The sequence below is a fragment of the Chelmon rostratus genome, chromosome 17 (assembly GCF_017976325.1).
Source record: "Chelmon rostratus isolate fCheRos1 chromosome 17, fCheRos1.pri, whole genome shotgun sequence".
NCBI classification, from domain to species: Eukaryota; Metazoa; Chordata; class Actinopteri; order Chaetodontiformes; family Chaetodontidae; genus Chelmon; species Chelmon rostratus.
Window position 1 is genome coordinate 20,083,493 of NC_055674.1, and position 24,988 is coordinate 20,108,480.

Consider the following 24,988-nt stretch of genomic DNA (forward strand, 5'->3'; position numbering starts at 1 on the left):
AATTGCAGGACTTTTCATCACTCAGTTTCTTTACCTGATGTCACAGAAAGCCAGCAGCATACTTTAAGCTCTGCATGAGCTGTGTTTGAAACATAAAGCTGGACGCTGACCATGCCAAGTACCACTGACAAAATCTTCAGGATGTCCATGTTCTTTTAGTGGGATAGAGCATTAATTAATATGTAATTACTGTAGGTGTGCTACTGTGGTGTGTTACAATCACATGCTGAAAAGTGGATAGTTGGGAGTAGAAACAACTGAGAGACTAACATTTTCTCTGAACAGAAAACCTGTATCCCTGTTATATTTGAATGCACATACTACAATGTAAAGAACGTTTTACAATGAATACAATTTACAATGCCACGTTAGAGTAATTGCCATGCTTTACTTCCATCTGTACCACATTGTTGTTTAAGATGATACATTTAATTTTAACGCATTGAATTGTTACCGCAGTCATTTTATTGTTGCTCTGATTTTTGCTTGGTGTTCTTCTTCTCTTAATATTGGGCAGTGATTCTACAGTATATGTAAATGAGGTGGATATGTTACACTAGCAGTATTTATTATTTTGTCCATGTTTTCTGAATTTTGCAATGCACTAATGTAACAGTTATTAATTTGTCAAAAGTCTTCTGTAAAATGAAATGTGGGAGAGCTGCAGGATTTTATGCAATCATGACGTTTGCCATCTTGTGTTTACGCAATGCCCGCGTTAATCCGCCAGGTGGCGCTGTTGGAGCGGCTTATCATGTGGATGCCGACTCTGCCTCCAGCAGAGAGCAGTGCGTAGTTGGATGTGAGCGCCACCGACCTGTCTCTACTTCCAGATCGAAGATGGCGGTCTCGGTGTTCCCCGGCGTGCGGCTCCTCTCCATCGGAGACGCGAATGGAGACATACAACGACACTCAGAGCAGCAGCCCTTGCGGTTAGAAGTCAAAAGCACACAAGATGCTGCCCTCATCAATCTCTCCAATGGTGAGTTGACCTTTCGCGACGCTGCTCTTCGGATGTTCGGCCTGTCTTAACTGCCAATGCTAATGCTATGCAGTGCTAATGCTTATACAGCTAATCTGGCAATATGTAGCGTTAGCCACCAAGAAGCTAACCCGTCTTGAGAGACCACGTCGCCTCCCCCTGCTTATCACGAGGGAGGCTTAAAAGTCCACATTTTCTGCCGTCCGCTGAGGTTTCGAGGCTCGGTAACCTCGGGCTTTCGGCTTCCAGACAAGTTCGCCGCTTTGGAGAGCTCGACAAAAATACAGCGCAACACATACAACGCATCTCAGTTAGTCACATCATTAAGCGGGGCAGCTAAGTGTGTAGTAGTTTAATGCTAGTTAAACAATGCCACTAGCCAGCTTTCAGCAATGATGCGCTAGCGTGCATCAGACCTTCTAACGTATTTTGCCCTTGATGTTTCACCAGCGTTTATTTTGTCACTTAAATGTGCTTGGTATATTTTTTTTAATTAACCTTTACCGGTTTGTCCCCAGGAGAACCAAGTAGTGTTATTTGTCTGTTTAGCTCGTGAATTAGCTTGGGTTGTTTCGGAGCAGAGGGCATCGGTTCTGACCCGCCGCTGTGCCTCGCGGTCCAGACGGCTGCCGCTCCTGTAGCACCGCGTTTAGCCAGTGGCCCTCTCAGTAATACAGCGGTGAGCACATAAACTTTTGAGGCTTTTACTTTCGGGGGAAAGCGGTCTTGGCGTTTTGGGTGGCGTAGGGAGACCGGGCCCTCATTACTTATGCAGTCATCTTTGTTCTCATTGGAACAATAGCCGGGTCCCCGCCGCCTACTTCCCTCTTGTGTGGAGGCAGCATCAGAGCCGCTCTCTCCTCCGCAGCCTTTCTTAGTCAATGGGATGTCCCGCTGAAAAGAAACAGACGCTCAGGCCTCCTTTTGCTCTGATGCTCAAGTTAAAGAAAAGCACCCAGAAAGCCTTTGTAGACCTTTGAGCAACTCTGCATCGACTCGTATCTTGCAACAAGCGAAGTTTGATATGTCCTTGAGGGAATTTAGGCTCCGAAAAAGTAAAAGTATTATGATTCCATAAAGAAACATTATGTAGAAGATGGGCATGCAAATAAAGCTTAAAGCACCCACCAACCGTTGCATGTGTATTTAAAGAGTCAATGTTGAGGGTTTGGACATGGTTTGCTGAAAATGTTTTCTGAATATCACTTAAAAAGGGTGAACTTGGCTGCCCATGTCTGCCTTTTAGTTTTTCTCTTGAGTTAAATACATTGATAGATAAACAGTATAAATGAACAACATTCAATATGCAATATAGTATTCATATTATAAAACATCTAGTATGCAAAGTCACTATATACAGTACACAACTTAGGGTTTTACACATCAAAGTGTGTTTACAGGTCTTGGAAGGAATATTGTATGTGTGAAAAAAAAGCTAAAGCCTTTGTGGTTCCAGGAGCTGTGTGTGAAGTCTGATAAATTGTGCCGGTCAGGGCGAGGGATGGCAATGGTTAAGTGTTAATTGGTTAACCACTGAGAGTATATTTGACGGGTTGGTCTATAGGTTAATTTACATGTGCACCGTGTGATTCACAGCGAGCTGAGGCCATCGCCCAGTTGGTATGCCGAATGATTGGGACCCATATGCTGCCAATCAGTGTGGTAGGGCAGACAAGCTAGCTCTGACCTGCAACTACTGGACAGTGCTCTTAATCAAAAGCTCCTATGCCAATTAAAAGCTAATTGCCCTTTTTTTTACGGCGAGAGTCCATTGAAGTCTAGCATATTTACGTGTGTCTGGTCATAATGTCCACTGAAAATAATTTCAGGGCTAGATGTGAAAATGCTCTGGCTCCACATGCTGTTTACCACCGCTGCTTCGCTGATGTCTGCCCTCTCAGAGATGTCTGGCTTCGGTGCGAGCAGTAAAGTGGCTGTTTTTGATTAAATAAAAAGGATGCTTTTTAACAAAAAAAGGTCTGACTCTGTAGGGATCCTTTTCCATAATGTTGTCAGACCCTTCGATTAACAATCTGAGCCTGTCATTGGCAAAAACAAACCCATTTAGGGGACACATTTTGACAGTGTGCAAACGCCTGTTTCACGGCTGCTGGCTGCTGCACTCTCGCTCAATATTTAACCAATTTCGAATAATGTTTTCTTTTTCAGTCACTTGGACACGAAAATGTGGGAAAATAAGGTTCATAAACATGAATCATATTTGACTTGAATTTCTCCCATTTGTCCAGGACATTGAAATCTTCCAGGACACGTGGAAAAGCACCAGTTTTTTCTAACGGAAACCCTGACTGGGAGATGCAGTCCAGTGTGCTCCTCAGCTCAAAATTAACTGGTTACTTGCCGGTTGTCGGCCCGTTGAAGGCAAAATTAACCGAAGAGGACATTCCTAGTCAGGGCTGTAGGCTCCGAGTTTAAAAATTAAAAACATGGAGTCCGAAGAAGTGAGCCTACCAGATGGCTGTAGCCACGTTGCATTGTGTGTAATGTAGTCACTAGGTTTAAAGAAAGAATGCTTGGATGAAAAGAGGCAATGTCGCTTTTTTGATTTTGATCCTATTTTTAAAAAAAATCGTCCATTATGAGTTCAACAGTGTTGGAGCAGTGCATTGCTAAATCAGTGCAGTCCTCTTTAACAGTAGAGCCCATATAACTTTATGCAGTGTCTTGTTCTTTTACGCTCTCTCTGGATCATCTGATTTAAACACAGACACAGATATCTGATGGTCATTGATTACAACAAGTCCAGCTTTGGTCAGTCTTCTTCAGACGTACAGCAAGTTTGTCAGGCAGATCGTTTCTTGAGCTCAGGCTGTCAGCCAAATACTGGTCGAGTCATCTTTTGTCTTGATGGTTATTTTTATGCTAAGGTGAAGTCACATTTTGATCGAGATTGAAGGGAGTCTAAATGTTGACTGAAAGTGGTGTTAATAAGTGCAGGCCATTTCGAATAGATTAACCAAGTTTAGTTAACCAATCCTAGAAAGTGTGCTATGTGCTCTGCAAAACAACCAAACATACAACAACAAAAAACCCACTGGGCGTACCAACAAAGACTTTGCACAGTGAAGTAAGTTTACACTATAGACAAACTCTGGTTCTGCTTATATAACGTGAAATTCCTACACCTCTTTAAATTATTTATCATGTTGCTGTCATTTCGTAGTCTATTTAGGGCTGCGCTGCATGTACAGAGACTCTCTGGGCTCTAATCCAGGGCCTCTGAAAGTGGGTGCCACAGTACGCTGGGGTGCTCTTAGGTTGGGCCAAGGGTGCAGTGAGATTTATTTATTTCCTTTTTCTATTGCACATTTTTAGTAATGTTTCACCACATAAAAAGCAAGGTGACTTTTGTTTAAACTACATTTTTATATTACTTTTGTAAACATTTTGAGATGGAAGAAATAAACAGTGAAGTCACCATGCTAAAAACTCTTGTCAATTTATGCCACAGCTAAGCTCAGAGACATGACAGCTCATAGTTGCCAGTTGTTATAGTAACATAAGAAGCTTTCCAGATTCACAGCAGACACGAATACCGACTGTCAGAGCAAGTGATGGAAAGATTTGTCACTCTAAATAGAGCTCAGAGAAATGGTAATACATTTCATCCCTCAACACAGTTCAAGATGACCGACATGAACTAACTTACTTTTTACCAAAACCAAACATATATATTTTACTTTTTAACATACTTTGTGGATTAATTCACATACGTTTTTAATTCGTTGTTTATTTTAAGCCCAATATTTATCACATGTCAACACAACAACATATCTTTTTTTTCAGAGGCTGTATTATATTGCTTTGTATTTATGTTTATATGACTCATATTTGCCATCACTCTTGTTTGTTTTGTCACGTTGTTAAGATAAATTCTTGTAGCTATCTTGCGTGCATGTTGTATGAGTGGCATTGAAAAGGTACCTTGCCAAAAAAAAAAAAACACAAAAAAGGGGAGAGTGGTTTAAACAAAGTTTCTGAATCACTGCTGTAATGATGCACAGACACTACAGCTCCAGCTTCCTCCACCCTGTCATGTTCAGGTCTGAATTTCTTTCATTAAAGCAAAAATCTACAGCTGTCTGTTCAGACCACTGTTACGCTGTCAGCAGCAGGCTAGCATGTAGTCACTCGTGTTGTGTCCTGTCCAATCATGCACATGTATATTGATGATGTAGACCCACAGAACCAATCATAGCATCTGTCTGTCTGTGTGACTGATGAGCTCTGACAGTCACGGTTCGGTTGAGACGACAAGAAAAGCAGTAATGAGGAAACGGCCTAGTGAAAAATACGTGATGCAGATCCTGTTCAAACACAACAGCTGCACAAACTCATTGAGTCAAGGTTCAAAATATTGTCAGGACAGAAGGCTTCTTTTCTCTCACTGAATTGCAGAAGTGAGAGCAGAAAGAGAGAAATGTCAGCAGTGTGTGTGTGTGTGTGAAAGCTGCAGAACTTTTTCTCATTTTATTTACCAGTGGTGTTTTGATCTGAACTTGATCTGCGTGAAGAGAATATTGGCCTTGATTCGGTCTATCATTGAAAATATTTTGATACTGGTCCTGATACCTTGTCTTCATTACTATATTAACTATTTTCATACCGGTTTTGTAAAATCAATTTCAACAAAAAGAAAATTACAATACACATTGTGATACACGTGTTTGCTAACAGAAATGCTTTCCGCTCGGTCCTGGTTATCCATCCCTGCAGTGCCGAGGAGAGGATGCATACCCACCACCAGCTAGCGGTTCGGTGGTGTATTTGCAAAGCGATGCAGACACACCAGCGCACTAGTACAAATGCTCACTGCGACGTTGGGCACTTGCTTCGGCTACGGCACAGGCTCTGTTGATTTAATGCAGAGATCTAAATCAGACTTAAACGGCACTGGTTAGCTAACAAGCAGCACAGTTCAACTACAAACATTGGGCGTTTTACAGGCAGGGAGGCTGTTAGGAAAACATGTTAATGGTTGCATTATAGGAAATGTAGGATCCAGCATTTTTTTCAGTTTGTCATACTTATAAAATTCGCTGCTGCTTTGATTTTAACTATTCTTTTTTAGTCTTCATGGGACTGCAATTCTTTATTACTGGAGTAGCCATTTATTGTGTTGTGTTTTGGCTTTAGCCTACTTACTTACACCACTACACAAACAGACTGTCTCAAGAAACCCTCACAATAAAAACGCATGATATTGTAGCAAACATACAATCACTTATTTTTAAATTGGCATATTTGCCAATCCTCCTCTTATTGAGTTTCTTTCTACTGCTTTATTGATGTACATGTGATATTTTAATTATCTGCTTCAAGATTATTTAGTTAACAGTGGTGAAAAATGTTCCTCAGATTAAGTTTTACCTCCTCATTTCTGCCTCATGTTTGATGAGATTAAATAAGGTGTGGGGAACATGAACACCAACATCTACCCATAACAAATCAGCTGTCAGTAGTCCTGTGTTTGTATTTAGATGTTTCTCACAGTGTCACTTGGTCAACAGTGCAAGTGGTTGATAGGAGAACTGAGGTGGCTGGTTTCTTTCCCAGAAGATGCATCTCTCTTAAATCTGAAGTGCTGCTCTTAATCCCTTAATAGATGCAGGATTAGCTCAGGCTGCTTTGAGAGTCTTTACAGGGCCTGTTGCACGACGAGGAGCTTTTTCCAGCCTGGTGAAGTATTTGCACAGGGCTGTATAACCAAAGGACTTCTGTGAGGCCTCTGTGACACTAACACTGTGAGTGTTACCAAGGAACCTCCCAGTCTCCTACTAATATAAAATAGCCTTTTTGAGTTGAAAAGTTACACAAGTCGATGTTTTGAAGCTTGTGTCAGTTGTTCCTTCTGCTAATGTCAGCACGCAGTCATCATTCATTCTTGCACAGAGTGGAAACCACCTTTCAAAGAGTTCAATATCCCATCTCACTAAACCCTCAAACGTTCAGTTTTATCATTGTTTTATTGAGGCGGAGGTGTGTGCTTTATTATCGGTGCCTGCTTTACATAACAGTGTATAAACTGTCAGCTACCTGCCAGGCAGGTACAGGAAAGACAGAAAGTCTACTGCAGGAGATGATTCAGCATGTCGCCTTACTGTTTCGTCATGCCAGTGTATCATGATTAAGGCCATCTCTATAAAGCAGATCGCAGATTTTCAAGACAGTTTTGACAAAATTAATATTATGTAAAAAACTGTTAATGTTAAATGTCTGATTATATCTTCTTCTTCTTGCCGCAAAGCTTTGTTGTTGTCCAAAAGCCATAAATACACATCAGTGAGCCACACTGTTGCACTGGTTGACGTGTGCCTCCACTACCATGAACACACACACTGTAGTTTATTTTAACTCAACCCCACATACACCATCCTGCTGCCAGAAATACTCATTAGAGCACCAAATGTGAATTAATCCACAAATGGCCCCAAAATAGTCCCCACTGAATGCACTATGTCTACTATTAATCTTCAGCTGTTTTAGGAAATTGGTGAGCCTTTTTAAAAATGAACCTGTACTATTTGTGCAACATTTTTGTAGATATACATCTTTAGTAGTTACCACTTGGCTTGGCACTGAGCGCATAAACACTGCTGGTTTTGGCCTTTTTATGGGACTTGTTGACAGAAACATAAACAGTAGGGGTGGGTGAAAAAATCGATTCACGAAGAATCTCGATTTTTACCTCCTACGATTTGGAATCGATTCAGAAATGTCAAAAATAGCTTTTCCAAATGTTAGTTAATAACATGATGTTGAGGGAGCCAAAAAGGTGGAACTCAGCTGTGAGGGCAGTGCAGCACCAGGACAATCTACAACACGCACGTGCTAGACTTATCTTGTAATTCCTCGGTACTCGACGCTCAGTCTGTTTCACCTTCAAAACCCTACGCCCGCTCTTGCGTTGTACAACGCTGGCTTTCACTGGATGTATCAGTGCAGTTGAGAGGCTGTTCTCCACTGCTGGAGACACACTGTTAATACAACGTTAATGACACACTCCCCCTCATTTTGTTCTTCACATACAGGCAGGTGCCTGTAAGATGCTTTTAAATTAATTCATTAATTGATGCTGTTAACATTTTAAAATGGAAGGCTGTAGATCGTTTATCTTAATTTCCAGTTATGTTTCATATGTTTTTCAGTTGAGTAAGGACACCAGTGAATGATTTTGCGCACAGTATAGTGGAACAAGTGACTGAAAATGGGGCCCCCTTTTCACATCTTTCTGTCGACGTTTATTAAAAATAAATATCTGAGAGTTCTGTAGTTGTATAGTGATTCCTATTAGTTTTCCTTTTTCAGGCTCTTAGAAAAGACCAATTCAGCATGTGTGGATATCCTTTTAGACTGTGTCAGCAGTGGAGGGGAATAAAGAGGCTGAGGCAGCTCCGCTGTATCCCGGTGTGTTGAAACTGAAATTGAAATGTCAGGCCAAACATGTGGCTTGTAGCAAGAAGCTGATCTCTTTAGATGAAAGTGCATGTTTTTTAATTAATTGTGCCTGTTGTTCATGCTGTTTCATTCAAACTTGGCTACTCATGGCTCGTCCTCTGTGCTTTGTCAACAAGACAGTAAAATGTTGTCTTGTGTATCAGATTTATTCAATAAAACGTCAAGTTTAAGCAGCATTTGGCTCAGCATCTATCTATCTTTTTTGGGGGGGGTATGTCTCATGCTTTCCTAATTCTTCCCATCCTCTCCCTTTATTTCCAGGAGAGGAGGCGAGTGTGTTCAAGTGTTCGGTTTCCAGGGAGACAGAGTGCAGCCGCGTGGGAAAGCAGTCATTCATCATTACACTGGGCTGCAACAGCGTCCTGCTGCAGTTCTCTTCACCTGCAGGTAAACACAGACACCCCCAATGCAATAAGACCGTTACAGGGTTTACGTAAGTAACACACACATCCCATGAACAAGCCAAAATTAGTTCTGCTTGTATAATCAGTGGAACCATGTCTCATTAATGATAATTAGAATTGAGCTGTGGACATGCCTGTATTCTGTACCCCACACTAACGTACACACACACACACACACACACCCTTATACCCCAATAAGTCAATTGTCCGTTTCCTTAACCCCTCCCCTGAACAATAATTGTCCAATCATATCTTAGATTTTGTAACTAGACTTGGCAGGCCGGTCAAGCCTCAGATTTCTCCACATGTTGAAGCAGTGTACATGGGCCTGTAGTAACACGCACACACACACTCTATATATATATGACACTTGTTTCTTTCTTACCCTCTCAGAGCTCAAACAGTAAACGTGTAAAGAATGGATTAAACTGTGATCATGTTTTCTAACATAAGCTCCAAATGTTAGCATGTTCAGCTTCCTATCTACAGTAGCAGGTCAGCATTACCTCCAAGGTGAAGGAGCATTTGCATTCATTAACTATGTTAGTTTGTGGGGTTACAAGTTACTTAAAACACAACTAGCTCATCCACTGTGTTCCCCACTTGTTGGTCGTGGATGCTATCAGAGTTCAGTCTAACGTTAGCTCTCTCTGTCCCACTCTTTATTGGATTTGGTGAAGACTACACTCCACCAATGTTACCTGAGATAATGCTTCATTTGTCAAATACATTGCTTATCCCTAAAATCCTTTTTTCTTGTAGTGTTAAAATGTTTTTGAAACTATGAACAATAAAGCACCAGTGTTATCTATCTATTTCCAGGTATGTAAGCTAAGCAGACAATAAGTGTTATGTTAGAATGACAAAGGTCTAATCTTACATTTTTCATACTAAGAGAAGAGCAATAGAGAACATTCACCATAACTGTCGCATTACTTTATGGTCACACTGTCTGTATATATTGTTTTCCTTTGTTGAATGCAGGGTCCAGTGTAAGGTATGACCTGTAATTGTCCATGTTTGTGTGTTTATGTACCGCTTCAGACTTTCAGTCCTTTTATAACGTCCTGAAGAACAGTCGTGGGCATAATGGTGAGCGCTCAGCCTTCAGTGACAGAACAGAGGAGTCCTCTGCTGTACAGTACTTCCAGGTGAGAGGAGTACGCTTATGCACACACACACACGCACACACCAGCTCTCTCGGGAGCTCTCAGAAAGGTTGGTGAAACAATGGAAGTGTACAGCAGACTTCAGGCTCAATCAGACATGAGACTGTTTTATGTTTTGTCAATTTCTTTCATTAGCAGGTTTGAATCCAGTCTGCTGTTTCTAACACAGAACAGTCGTCCCTTAGTGATAACCCCCATGCTGTTTTTGTTCTAGGCTGACTATTTATAGCTTAACAACTTTCACTTTAGGAATTTTCATTAATGCAACCTCTTGAATTCAGTTCCATGAATCATTAAAAATGTCCAAGTAAAGTCCAACTGCAATTAAATTGTGGCACAGCATGCAGATCTGCTCGGTAAATTACATGTCATGTGCTCTCATTTGAGGGGGGGAAAAATACACTAAAGGAAGAAACATGTATGTGATGTTGGTCTCGTTAAGACATTCCCTCTCAATGCGTACCAGCGGGCATGTTGTTCCTCCATCCAAACAGAATTCTTACAGCCTTTCATATAGACAATCAGATAACTTTGTTTTTGTTTAACTGTCGAGCCACTGTCAGTGTTGCTGGTGTCAGACAGGAACCTGTTCCTCCACTGAAAAAACATCTTATCAGCCCTAAATTTGCATATCACCTTGACCTACTTTTTGACAGCAAAACAGGGGCACTCCTAGATTTTATTCACTGAACTCACTGGATATATTTGTATGTTCTCACAAGCACAATATTGACCTCACATAAAGTGAATAAATGAGTAAAAAAAACATATCTATTCTTGTCTGCAGTTTTATGGCTACCTCTCCCAGCAACAGAACATGATGCAGGACTACGTTCGGACAGGAACTTACCAACGGGCTATTCTCCAGAACCACAGCGACTTCAAGGATAAGGTAACCTTAGTCTACTGTATAGATTATGCATTTCTAATTTAATTAGACTCGGATTTGGTTCCAACCTTGATCTGTACCCTGATATTTGAAAACAGGTGAAACCAGTTTGGAAAGATTGTAGAGGTAAAAAAGAACCTGTGTTGAAAAGCAGCTGATGATGTCTTGTTGTTTTGTTTTAACCTTCAGACCAACCAAAATATGACCAACATTGACAAATGCTAACAAGAAGCCAAACCAGTACTACACAGTTGACTACTTATAAAACCGCTTGTTTGAACAAATATTGTCAAGTCATAGTTAGCATGTCTGGCTAACTACTTATGACCTACAGTCGTAACCAAACATCACCTTCAAGACCAAGGAGCACTTCATACCACATTAGTTTGTGGAATTGAGTCTTTGGTCAAAAACCCCTTTTCATTATTCGCCTATCCACTGTTTGCCATTTCTCCACTGTAAGGAGAACTCAGTGGAAGTTCAGGCTAATGTTAGCGGCTCTGTCCTGCTGTTTATTTGATTTAGGGATGTTTACACTCCAGCAACCAAAACTAGCGTTAAGATTCAGTTACTTTCACCAAAATAAATGAAAAAGATACAGTTTAGAAATCTGAAAATACTGAGTATGTGAGATAAACAGGCAAACTGGGTTATGTCGGAATGAAATATCAGGCTGATTTAACATTTTTCTTACACTATTGATAAAACTAGGACTGCTCTGTAATGCAACAATGGTACTTAGTCCTTCAGCGTGATGTATATAATGTATGTAAGCATCACGCTCCTATCTACAAAATTTTACAGGGTTTTTCGTTTTAAAACGAGTCAGCTGGAGACATCAAAAAGTCAGATGGTGGCTGACCATCTCAGGAAGCTAATGTTAGCTTAGTTAGCTAGCTAACAACCAGCAGCTGATACAGACAGTTGTTATTTCGGCGGACAAAGTTGACGGTCATCAACAACTCTCAAATCAAGGGCCCATTGTTTAAATAATGGCAAAAAAAGAATTTCTATTTTAAATCTGTCACCAAAAGTTCATGTAATGTTTGCACAGCATTTGGATTGAAAGACACCAGTAATGTTGCTGAGAGGTGACGGCATGTTTCTTTCCAGGTGGTTCTAGATGTTGGCTGTGGCTCGGGGATCCTCTCTTTCTTCGCAGCCCAGGCTGGAGCCAGGAAGGTCTACGCTGTGGAGGCCAGCACCATGGCACAGCACGCTGAGGTAAACACACACTCAGATTAATGCTAGTATTCGTTCCCTGACAGGTAAAGTCTTGAATGACACTCTGTCAGTCAACTCTGACCAATCCAAAGCTGTATATCCGGCCCTAGTAAAGGTGTGCTTTGCCTCGCAGGTGCTGGTGAACAGTAACCGTCTAGGAGAGCGTGTGGTCGTTATCCCAGGGAAGGTGGAGGAGGTGACGCTGCCTGAGCAGGTTGATATCATCATCTCGGAGCCCATGGGCTACATGCTGTTCAATGAGCGGATGCTGGAGAGCTACCTGCATGCCAAGAAGTTCCTTAAACCCAATGGTGAGGAGGTTTGGGGCACAGAAAAGAATATGTTAAATTGTAGAATGCAGGGTGAAAGACTGCCAAAGGGCCTAGCAGAGTAGCAGCAGAAACAACCTTTGGCAAGCACTGCACTTCTGACAGCTGGCTACAGTCAGTCTCAGATATCACTTGGTTAACACGATGAGGCCACAGTGAGTATACACAAATATGTATGCGGTCATGTGCTAGTGTTTCAAACTGATGCTGGTCATTCTGTGTTGTAGATTGCTTTTGACCGGCTTCCTCTGGGTTTTTATGTTTCAGGCAAAATGTTCCCAACTATTGGTGACGTCCACCTGGCCCCCTTCACAGACGAGCAGCTCTACATGGAGCAATTCACCAAGGCCAACTTCTGGTGAGGAGGGAAAGAGGCTGGCAGGGAGGGTGGGAACAGAGGGGCAGCGAAAGACAAGGTCCATAGTTTACACCAATACAATCCTATAATCCCCACTTACAACCAGATGAAGGTGTATTCCATATGAATTTTTGGTTGTAGTCATTCCTCCTGTTCATTCTGACCATTGCAAGAACCCTTTCTGATGTGGGGACAAAATCTACAGCCCCCATCCTGTTCAAAAAACTATCCCAACTTTAGATGGAGATAATATGAGGCTTCAGCAGTCTAAGTCAAATCAAGTGAGTATCTTCCACAATGACACTTTTTGTGTTGTTATTATTATTATTATTATTCCTACGCTGCCGCTCTGCATTGAAACACTGTCCAGGGAAACACAAAGAGGAAGAAAAATCTGTAATTTTGGATGATACCCACTTAATCTATCCTTTAGGAATCTTGGATGTCTTGGATATACAGCACATGCTTAAAAAGGCAGGAGAGCAACCAGCTATACTATAACTACGTCATCTTCAGTCATGCTAGCAGCTTGGCTCTGGGGATGGCAGTGTTGGTCAGTTGGTCCACCCCTGATCCAGCTTGAAATATCACAACAGCTGTGAGATGGATTAAGATGAAATCTTAGACATTCGAGATCCCCAGATGATGTATCCTAACGGCTTTGCTGATCCTCTGATTTTTCCTCTTGTGCCACCATGAGGCTGATGTTTGTGATTTTTTGTGAAATGTCCTGACAGCTGTGATTGTGAAAATGAGTTGTGAGGGCTTTTTGCTGAAGGGGAAAAACTGTGCGGCAGCTACACTAAAGCAAATCTGCTGAATTTGACAAACCTGTTTTTCAATAGGAAGTAAGTAACTAGCATACACTGCAGTATATTCTACCCTAAACATCTCTGAAAGACAGTACATACCATGAATACCAGAAAACAGTATAAACTTGAAATGTTTTTTGTTTGTCATTATAATTCAGTGTGAAATCCAGTCCAGCTTTCATCATCTTGTAAGGGACATTTGGTTGTTGACATAAGTGAGAGAGTCAGTGGTTCAGCATAGTGCAGCATAAATGTGTTTATCAATTCTGCCTCATTTCTTCCTCTATGACTCAGCATCATGTCATAGGCACACTAATATTTTATGCGAGGCAAATGAGTGTATACCACTTGTAATTGTTTGGTTAAGCATTAGTGGTGCCTCTGAAGAACTCGCACACACACTGAGCTCTTCATTTCTCCTCATACAGCCACTTCATGTTGATAGAGCAGCTACATAGCGAAGCCAGAGGTTCCTTTGTCACATTTCAAACTGATTTAGTTAAATATCTCATGCTAACATCAGCTAGTTGACTGACTGAAGCACATCGTATGTGAGCACCAATTTGTAACTTGTCCTCCAAACAGTAACAAATCAATTAAGCAAGTAATTTATTAAGGATAACTCCACATAAGCAAAGCATGATGTGTGAAGTCAGTGTTGAAGTGTGGGTGTTGGGTGCTATGAAACTACAGGCGCAAACCTCGACTACATGTGGCACAAACAAAAGATAATCATAACACAACCAAACCAAAGAAAGCCAAGTTTGGTCCCTGAAAGGCACCAGCCTTCTAGCTTGGAGAGATTCGGCCATCTTATCAGGATGGAATCAGGGCCGTCACAGTTGACAGCCAGTCCAATTGGGTATGAAAACACAAATAGATGCAGATCCTCAACTTGTAATAATCAACCAGCTGGTGTTAATTGTTTTATGAAGTTGAGTATCATAGTACTACTGTTTACCTTGAAAGTTGATGCAATGATGTTAAGAGGATGTTTTTTTAGGAAATGTCTTTGATTGGCTCAAAATATTTTGTCTGTATCCAAAAACATTATTCTGAGATTGTGCCAAAAAATCTGATTATCGTTGTCATTGTCAACACTTGATCTAAATGTGTTTTCTTCTTTGGCCCTCAGGTACCAGCCCTCCTTCCACGGTGTTGACCTCTCTGCCCTCCGGGGGGCAGCAGTGGACGAGTATTTCCGTCAGCCAATTGTGGTATGTGGTACACACACCGTATACACAGATTTTAACACTTTTTAGTGAAATGGGTGTGCACTGAAAATGGTCAAGAAAAATTTGCGAGTTGAAGAGTGAGTTTATTTATTTACCCAGTGTACCTCAGAACAGTGGTTAGTTTCCCAGTTGTAGGTAATAACCACTTAACACAAAGACCAAAGTGGTCGAAGTCTTATTCCATGAAAATGTGTTTGCAAATATGCACCAGAATGAATGGTTTCAAAAACATAAATTAATCTGGTGCTGTTATATCATATTGAGGAATTATTACTTGCTTTGGCTTGACATGTAAACCCAAGGGAGTAGACCATCTCTGACAAATGCATGCTGGGTAGTGATACCAGCCAGCTGGGTCAGAGCAGAGAGCTCCCCTCTGGTTGCATTGGAGTTGTGTGGAATTGGATGTGGTGGTGTTTGTTTTGTACAATGAGCTCTGATCTCCATCCACAGGACACATTTGATATCCGTATCCTGATGGCCAAGTCAGTCAAACACACAGTCAACTTCCTGGAGACCAAAGAGGAGGATCTCTACAGGTGTGTGTGTGGTGTTTGTGTGTGTATGAGTGTTGTAAATAGGTATATATGTATCTCATACCCAGTGTAATTAATATGTCTGCCTTTTCTTTTGGGCCCCAGGATAGAGATTCCCTTTAAGTTCCACATGATGCACTCAGGCCTGGTGCACGGCCTGGCTTTCTGGTTTGATGTGGCGTTCATGGGATCAGTGTAAGTCAGCCTTCGATACCTGCTTTTGGAAAGTGTTGAATCTTTAGAAATGCCTGTAATTAGTCTGACATGGTTGTCTTGGCCTCACATCAACACTCCTCTTATGCTCTCTCTGCAGGATGACAGTATGGCTGTCCACAGCACCCACAGAGCCTCTCACCCACTGGTACCAGGTGCGCTGTCTGCTGCAGTCTCCCCTCTTTACCAAGGCCGGGGATACGCTGTCTGGCACTGCACTGCTGGTTGCTAACAAGAGGTAGATGCTTCTACATGTACTTCTCTGTAGCATGCTGGTCCACATTGTACTGCCTTCATATTGTGGTCTTTGGTCATTCATTATAACCCCTAATATTGAAGGTAATGAGCACTGAATGTTAAGTGATGTCTTTGTGCTAAGCTATGCTAATGGCTAATGGACAGACAAAAGAGTGGTCGCAATCTCCTCATCTAACACTGAGCGAGAATATAAATAGGTGTATTTCCAAAATGTCAAGCTCTTCCTTTAAGGCCCTGGGCCTGTACTGTATCACAAAGTCCACCTTTTGATGTTAAAGCTGCACACTGTCACATGCAAACAAAAAACAAACAGTGCAACACCTCAAAGTAGTATTAGGTTACGTTGCATTTTGTGTACATTTGTCAGTTAATACAAATCTGATCTCCTCCTCAACAGACAAAGCTACGACATCAGTATTGTTGCCCAGGTGGATCAGACAGGATCAAAGTCCAGCAATCTCCTGGACTTGAAGAACCCGTTTTTCAGGTGAGTTGGTGTCTAGACCTCAGCAACACACCTGGATCTGGATGGCACCGTGCGACGATTAAGGTGGGCATTATCGTCTCTCTAATGTTGATCATGTGTGTATGTGTATTTGCAGGTACACAGGCTCCACCCCAAACCCCCCTCCTGGCTCACACTACACCTCCCCATCTGAGAACATGTGGAACACGGGTTCGGCCTACAGCATGAGTCAGGGGATGGCTGTATCAGGTGAACACACACATAAACACTGGTAGATGAGAAACATCCTCCATGTGTTTACACGGGGCACCCAGCTTCACATTTCAGTAAAATCATGGAGGTGTAAGACACAGGGAATGGCACAGTCTTTCAAAAAGTTTTTGAAGTTGGGAACATTAATTTATTTTCCAGTTGATTTACATTGTAGGGGTGCAGTGAGATGTTGTATGACCTTTTTAAACCATAAACAACAGCACTGATCAACCAGAAATGAAGGATATTTTCAAGTAAGAACTTTTGATTCTGTTTTAAACTATCAATAAACCATCAGAGAACTTATACAGTATGACCTTAACTGAAGATGGGTGGTGACCAGGGGTTAGAGTCTGAGTCTGGAGCTGTGGCAGGGACTGACAGCCCAAAGTCTGTATCTACGAGTGTTTTCTCTCCAGAGATGGAGTAGGAGCACTCCTAAGGCTGTGATCTGTGTGTTGAAAATCATACCAACCAATATCTGACCCCTGTTCGATTTATGTCCGGGCCTTTTAAAATGCTGTAAAGTTCTGCCTTGTTTTCCCGCTGTGTTTTACAACCCAGAACATTTTGGAAACACGGCATTGAAAAGGCAACACTGTATGGCCACACTGGCACAAAGTCGTCCTTTTTATGTGCTGTGGAAAATAAAAACAGTGTACAGTGCACACAGACAGTTGCACAACAAAGTAGCAAAATGCGCGTCAGGTATTCTGAATGAGAATATTGTTTGACTATTGAAACAAGCATCCTTGCAGTGCTTACCCTGACTCATTAATTTGCCTTGTTGCAAGCCAGTTGGCTCATGCTACCCCCTGAATCGTACCTGTAACTTGGATTTAGTATCACCTGCTAAATCCAGATGGTGGTAGTAGTGAATTGAGCTGAAATGTCGAGGGTGAGAGCAGGATGCATCTCGTGGCAGGCTTTTGGTAAATACTAGCTTGCCTTTACTATATTCACTCTGAATATTCAGTGGAGGTTGCCCTCAAATTCTCTCAGTGTAGAATGCCCAACTACGTCCTTGTCACTGCTAACCCTGCTGTTGACCCAAGTCACATGGTGTCACCAGACCCCAGGCTGAGAAGAGCTGTATATAATGAGAGTAATGAAATTCGGCATGTTTGTCTTTGTAGTAAATGTTGATTGGTTTGTTTCCTGTCCTTCTCTTCCAGGGATGCCTGCAGCCTATGACCTCAGTACAGTCATCGGCAGCGGTCCGTCAGTGTCTCACAACAACCTCATCCCCCTGGGTACGGTTCACAACTCCACTGACTTCTCAACATCTCAAGGAAGTTAATGTAGTGGGGAACAAATAGGAGAGTGACAGAGAAATTCTGAAGTGCAGCATGAAATTGCAGGCATGCATTAAATAAAACTGATGTTTGAAGAGAAATGTTCATTTTCTGGTCTCTACTGAGCACTGAGCATTGTATGACATGGAGGAAAAAGGTTACTTAAGTCACACCACACTTTCATACCCTTCTCTTCAACTGACATTTGAACTCATTTCAAGCATTTCAGCATTTTTTATTCATATAAAATTTGTTTTTATCTACAAGTGCATCTGCTTTCCTTCTTTCATAAGATAAAATAATAGTAGCAGCCATGTGCAATGTCAAAACAAAATCAATGCAGCAGTCAGCAGCAATCCTTTAATAAAATAATTCAAAGAGCTGTTCCATTGGGTGACCACATTCATGATCGGTTTATGTGCTGGCAGGTTTAACCGTCTCTGTTTGGTGTTCAAACCCACTCGTGAAGCGAGGTTTATGTGGTGGGCCGGCCCGGCCTCTCTCACCACTACATCCTGACTTCCTGTCTCGTCTGCGACGACAGCAAGACCGCGACGATTGTTGTTATTCTTCGTGTCGAGCTCCCGCCGAGAAACAGCAGATTCCTTAACCTCAGCTACGTCGAGCCCAGTGTGTGATTGGAAAACAGGCCTTGAAACGTTTCATTTCCCATTGGCTGCTCGTAACAGAGAGATGCACTCTGCTTCTTTGTGTCACTTTAGCTTTTGTCTCTTGGTACAGAGCTGCTCTCACTGTGCGACCTTGGTGGAACTGTATACTTTGGCTCCAGTGGTTACTAACCTCCAAAGTCCATTGTTGTTGACCACAGAAAACAGCCTTCAGTCTTTGGCTGTATCACCACGCATCTTGTTTATTTCTCCAGCTCTGGGGCTGTCACAGGGAAGTGGAGCTCCAAATGCTTCTTTCAGGCTCCTTTGGCTGAAGCTTTGTTGTTGTTGTGATTTGAGTTTTTCTGGGTGGCGATCATGTTTGATGTATTTCCGGTAACGTAGTTGACCGTCGTCTGGCAGAATTTAGAAGTTGTTTAACGTTTGTCAGTTCTTGAAATGGGAAAAATTGAAATGTGGCCACAAATCAGCCCTAAAAGTCGATGCAGCATCCTCAGTCTCTCTTTCATTATCATCCGTAATTTTCTTGTTAGGTTTATTTTTTGCAGCGCTTGGCTTGCACACAAAGGATGATGAGAGTCTGTCTTTTGACTACTGTGATTTCCCCCTCTGCTGTCTAACAAAAACAAAGTCTTTGGAAAGGAAAGATAGTAAATGACCAAGTAACGTAACGTCACAATAGATAGCGTCACAGTCCCACGATGGCCATATTTCAATCGCAATATATATTGTTACATCCCTAATGTTTGCACTTCAAATGTTGGCACTCACTCACACAATACTCAGTGTACTCCTACTGCTTTAGTGACTCTCTGTGCAATCTGACTGGTTGTGTGACAGTTACAGGCTGTAATCCTGTTGTGAGTAACTTGGCTCATGCTACAAATTGTGTATGCGGTGTGAGGGACGCACTGTCTGCGTTAGCTGTGCTGATCATGCGTGGCTGCTCTCATATTCTTTCTACGTGACGCATTCTTTCTCAGCAAACCTTGACCGTGGAAATGATGTGTTCATTGTCGTATTGACATCATACTGGCCTTTCACTACAGTTTCATTGTCTGTATCTGAAGAATATATGACATGAAAAAATATCAGGTGCATTTTTCAGGCCTCTCTCTCCCACTCTCTAAATGAGGCTGAACAAAATTTACCTCCTCATTATTGATGGCCATTATCAAAGGCAAAGACAGGGCTGGCAGCAGCAGCAGCGCTGCATCAGCAGCACAAGCCACAGCAGTTCAGCGAGGTAGCTGTCACGCACAGGTAGAGGTAGGCAGTGTGTCCCTGGCTTGTGCTTTTTAGATTCAAACAGGAGGAAACAGGCTAACGTCTGTGGTACTGATGCACAAATCATTAACCGTGCTTTGCTCTCTGATTGTTCACAGTGAACACAGGAATTGTAAACCACACCCACTCCAGGATGGGCTCCATCATGAGCACAGGAATTGTCCAGGGTATGTCCACCTGTCAGTATCTAAAAGCACCACAGCACAGAAACACAAGGAAATCAATTTGTCTTCAGTGGGAATGTAAAGGTAATGCTTTGTCCTTCCTTCCAGGAGCCACTACGGGCCAGTCGGGCCTCAGCAGCAGCGGTACTTACTATCCTGTCACCAACCAGTTCACCATGGGTGGCGCTGCCATCTCCATGGCCTCACCTATGGTCATCCCCAGCAACACCATGCATTACGGCAGTTAAGACGAAGAACTCGCAAAGACCTCTTCGTCCTCCCCGCCCCCGCATGATGAGATCCCCAGCCCCTCCCAGTGGAGCCCCTCAGTCCGCCCCCCACCCTTCAACCCTGACTGACCCACCAACCGCAGCCAAAACCAATATACCAAAACCTGTGCTGTGCTGGCACGCCCCCTCTTGTTTGTCACCCTCATTCTACTCTGTTCAGTCCATATGACTATAAGAACGGTTGAACGCTCTCATATCCGTCCAGACGTCTGTCTTGCTAACAGACAAAACCTCCTGTCCCCCCTCCCCTGGGATCCATTGGGATTGTAACAAGTGCACAGCCGAGGTGCACTGCAGTTATCATCTATCTCTTTCTTGGGTTTCCACCCTCCTCCCTCAACATGTATCTCGATCCCTCCTCTGCCCTTCCTGTCTCTATTTTTTTAATGTGTCATGATGACCCACCCCCCCGTGTGAAGTGTTTCTTCAAACCCTTATTTCCCTAAGAACCAACTTGTTGCCAGATACCAGCATCAGTCCGTTGCTACAATTCTCCGCACCTCCTTACCAGACCTACACTGAAGCTTTTCAGTAGTGCAGTAGGACACTATTATCATCAACACTCATCTCTGGGCTGCCATCTTGGCTTTGCATATCTAATCCAAGGCCTGTCTACACTTCTCTTAAGAGACTGACTCAAGCCAGACGAAACAGTTCCTTCAGATCACAGAACAACATATTTCCCCCACTACTCAGTCTACTCTCGCAGATAGTTTTAGGCAGAGGCAGCAGCAGATATATCAGAAAACTGAAGCTGTCGACACGCCGAGGCCCCCCAAGGAGTGTGTGGAAAATATGCTTTTTGTGACATGGACAAACTGCTCATTACCCAATGTGTGGTTCTACGTAAAAGCAGTGGTGTCGATGCCTTCCACAAAGATCGATCCACCGATATATATCACATTTTGGGCGAATGGCACATTGGTCACCTTCCATGCTGAGTAATGAGATAAATAAGCACTGTCATCATCTGTGCGTCTGCTGGGGATTGTAGTCTCCAGTCCTCTTTGCTAATGCGTACACTACATTGAAGTTGGCTCCATGCTAGCATGTTAGGGTGCATCACATCAAATGATAGTTAGCCTTATGGTTACATATGGTTATCTTCTGTCGCACAAATTAACTGTTCTGATATTTTTACTGCACGGCACTGATACATCACCCATGTAAAGTTGTTATGGTGATGCTACATAGAGCTGAGGGAAGCTGCAGGGTGATATTTCTGGGCTCATCAACTGCTGACACCTTTGACATTACACATAATCATATGATCCATTGTTACAATTACCACGATTCATGCAGCTTTAAATATGCTTGTACAACTTACCCTCGCTCGTGATATTGTTAGCTTAGCTGAGCTTGATGGCTTGAAGCAGGCAGAAACTGCTGCCGTTTTGTGTATCTAAAATTAGAATATGCACCTCCCAAAACCTCCAGAGCTGTCCAAGTCAAACTTTATATATTATTTATGTAACATGTAAAAATCAAACTGTAAAAGATGTTTACGGCTCAGTATGCTGGAGACATTTTTTGACTAACAACATCTAGGTGCTGTGTCTGCACGCAGCATCTGGAAAGTCCTGTCCTCATAGTGGGGTTGCCAGGTTTGAGCACCGTCCAAAGTGAACAAAAAGCCAGGTGACTCTTTTAATCTTCTCTTACAACCAGTTAATAAAAGGAGTTGTTGGAAGGTGTATTTTGTCTAGACTAACTTTTTGTCTTGCAACCAGTCTTAGCACTGACATATATCTCTGCATTAGACAAGAAACTGAATTAATAGGTCTCTTTACCCGGCCGTGAGTTTGTGATTTGAGGTTGGGTCAATGCCTCGCAATGCTTCAACTAGGTCGCATAATGTGTGATGTGATCACATCTAAAGGGAAGTGTGTTTGAAGCTTTGATAGCCTATTTGTGGCAGCATCCCACTGCCTCCCTGATCTCTGTGTAGTCACATGGTGATGAATTGTATAACACTTCCAGTCTCTCAGTGAAACAATTCTTGTTGTTCCACTTAGTTGTACGCACAAAATGTGACAGTAGTATTTGTGTGAATAATTAAAAAAAAGGGCCTGATAAAGACCAACCCTGCTTTCACACGGTCAGCAAATTGCTATTTTAAGAAGGCGTGCTTGTTTGGGTTTGTGTTTCAATAAGTTGCCAGATCTGACGAGCACTTTGTTTGAAGCATACAGAGGCCTTCAGTGTTAGGCGATCCCGTGAGATGCCAGTCTATCAGGGATTCAGGGATGATTTTGGTGTGTTCCTGATACCCAACACAGAAGGTGACCAATGGGACAATCAGCCGGAAACTTTGTTAAAGCTTGTCCTGTAAAACCTGAAACACGCCTTCTGCTGCTCCCGTCGCCCGTTCTCTCCACCCAAAAGCCGTTCTTTTTAGCTGAGAGGACATTGCAGCAGCTCCTCCCTAGCCAGTCATTTGCTGAGCCAGATTGCTCCAGCACAGTCGGAGGAGGAAGATTCGAAAACACACCAGTAAGGACCAATGACCCAGGTGGCAGCCAGCTGGCTGCCGGAATGAGAAAAGCTGTGCTGGATTGGCAGCATCCTAGTTTACATCCTCGCTTCCTTCCCCTGCTTCTCCTCCCAACCTCCTTTGAGACTGAGAAACTGTCGCAAAGAGACTTGAGTGTCGAGGCGTGGGAGACCAGGCCACCTCCCTCCTCGTCTGTTCACTATGTATGACCTCCAACATATCATGCCCCCAACACACCCGATGCCCTCGTCCCCTTTTATCAGTCAAGAAGAGAAAGACTGACACGTATGCATTGCTTCCAGTGACACAACTTTTGGACTCAGTTCATTCGGAATTTATGAGTTAGCAAGTTTTAAGAGAGCTGAGAAAAATGTCTTTGTAGGATTAACCTTTTTGTTGTCTTTGTTCTGTTTTTTTTTTCTTTCACAAAAAACAACAATGAAAAAAAAAGAGGGCAAATTAAATGTGGTGGAGCTGTTTCAAAACCATCTTTGATTCGGGTGTTGTAGTACTTTAATTTGTTCCCTCTAGTTTGTTAAATAGACTGTGGACACACCAGATGTTTACCATGTGGTAGCTTGCCGTTAGCGATCATGTCCCTTTTGTCATGGAATCATTGCTCTGTGTAGTCAATAGTGGCCTCCACTTTTTGTCATGGAAAAGTGTATGAGGAAGACTGTCATGTCATGTTTTGTCATTTCTGTGTGTTGACCAACCAGTAATAACACCTTTCTCACTGTCTGACATCGACTCTTCTGCTCCAGACTCAGCCAGAGAGAGTCTCTCTGTCCAGAATACTGTGGGAAGATTCTTCTCCATCCAGAACTTGAAAGCTTCTGCAGCAGTTGCAATTTATATCTAACATTTTTCCCCGATGCTGGTGGTACACGGGAAGTCAGGGGGTTCACGGCCGTCCGTCCAATAGTTGTCGAGATCTTTCAGCCTTGGCCAAAGTGGTCACCACCAGCTAAAAATATGTACCGGAGGAATCCGTACAATCATGCAGGAATGGGAATATAACACAGATCCCAACAGTTCAGGGAAAAAACAGCTGAATTTAGATCATAGAAAATAAAGGATGACAATGTGTGTGTTGAAGTAAACTGAAAAACTCTGAAGTGGCTGGATGCAGCGGATGACTGGCCGACCACAGCGGCGACCTGGAGTCTCACTTGGTGTAAAAGTTTCCTCCTCATGTTCATGTAAATGACAGAAAATCACACATCAGCACCCCGATTATAAATATTGCTGTAGATGACTGCAGTGGACATGTTCATCATATCTACCACAGCCAATGATGGAAGTGGTTTATAACTCCAATTAACGGTCATTCAAATTCTGGAAAGGCTTCCTGCATGGATATATTGTTTTCAGGCATGAGTACATCATCAGTGGCCTCTCACCCCAACAGCTTTCTCAGGCAGCGCTGTGCACTCACTATACTGTATGTTCATGACACACACACACACATTTTCCACACTGAATGCTAAGAAATGAGATAAGCCAGAGGATTTACTTCTTAGCTGTTAGTGTCAAGTTCCCCACAAAATCATTAACTACAGTTTCTAGGACTAAAAATAAATTGACAAATAAGTTCAAATCAGACTCGTCTGCTGTACTTGCACTAGTAAACTAGTGGCAAGATTACAAATCTGACAGACTGTACATCCAACGCCACTTTCAGTGTTTCACAGTTTTGATGCTCTGCTCAGTGGGTTCCTAAAATCTTCACTGCAATGTGTAATCTTAATGTTTTTTTTTTTTTTTTAATGATTGGCAGCTGCTTACAGCCTACTTTGTTGCTTGCTGGGAAAAGCACCATTGTGTTTGGTGATGTGTCGCTCTCGTTGGATGAAGCTGAGGACGCTTGAATTGAAAGTCATGGAATTACCTCCACAGACGACTCAAACAAGTTCAGGATGTGTGCTGCTTTCTGAAACTTGATTCACTGTCCATGTTATTCACCAGCATTCTCATTATATGAGCATTCACTGCAAGGGAGAAGGTTTGTTTATGTATTTTGTCCGACAGCCTTATCTGCAAATTGCGTGTGTGTGTGTGTGCATGTACTCTTTTTCTTTGTCATGTACAGATCTGTCTCACAAAAAGCTTGAAATACGCAACTATAACTTGGCCAAAAATTCCTTTATTAATAGAAATCTGAGACTAAACTTTGTAAAATTTTAGTTTAAATTGGTAATGTCCTATTTGAACCAACTCAAG

General features: G+C 42.4%; 1 protein-coding gene across 2 annotated transcripts; it reads left to right on the forward strand.

Moving 5' to 3' along the window:
* Positions 1–840: 840 nt before the first annotated feature.
* carm1 (coactivator-associated arginine methyltransferase 1) lies at positions 841–24,766 on the forward strand. 2 transcript variants are annotated; one of them, XM_041957363.1, is made up of 16 exons: positions 841–982; positions 8,723–8,848; positions 9,910–10,016; positions 10,822–10,926; positions 12,037–12,147; positions 12,281–12,458; positions 12,744–12,834; positions 14,782–14,863; positions 15,335–15,420; positions 15,523–15,612; positions 15,731–15,868; positions 16,286–16,375; positions 16,491–16,603; positions 17,782–17,859; positions 19,916–19,984; positions 20,090–24,766. In XM_041957363.1, exons 1-16 carry the CDS (start codon positions 841–843, stop codon positions 20,227–20,229), a joined length of 1,746 nt encoding a protein of 581 aa, XP_041813297.1. In that variant the 3' UTR covers positions 20,230–24,766. The 2 variants fall into 2 exon arrangements, with proteins under 2 accessions (XP_041813297.1, XP_041813298.1); XM_041957364.1 differs by having other exon boundaries at positions 19,916–19,996; positions 20,090–20,226.
* The last annotated feature ends 222 nt before the right edge of the window (positions 24,767–24,988 follow it).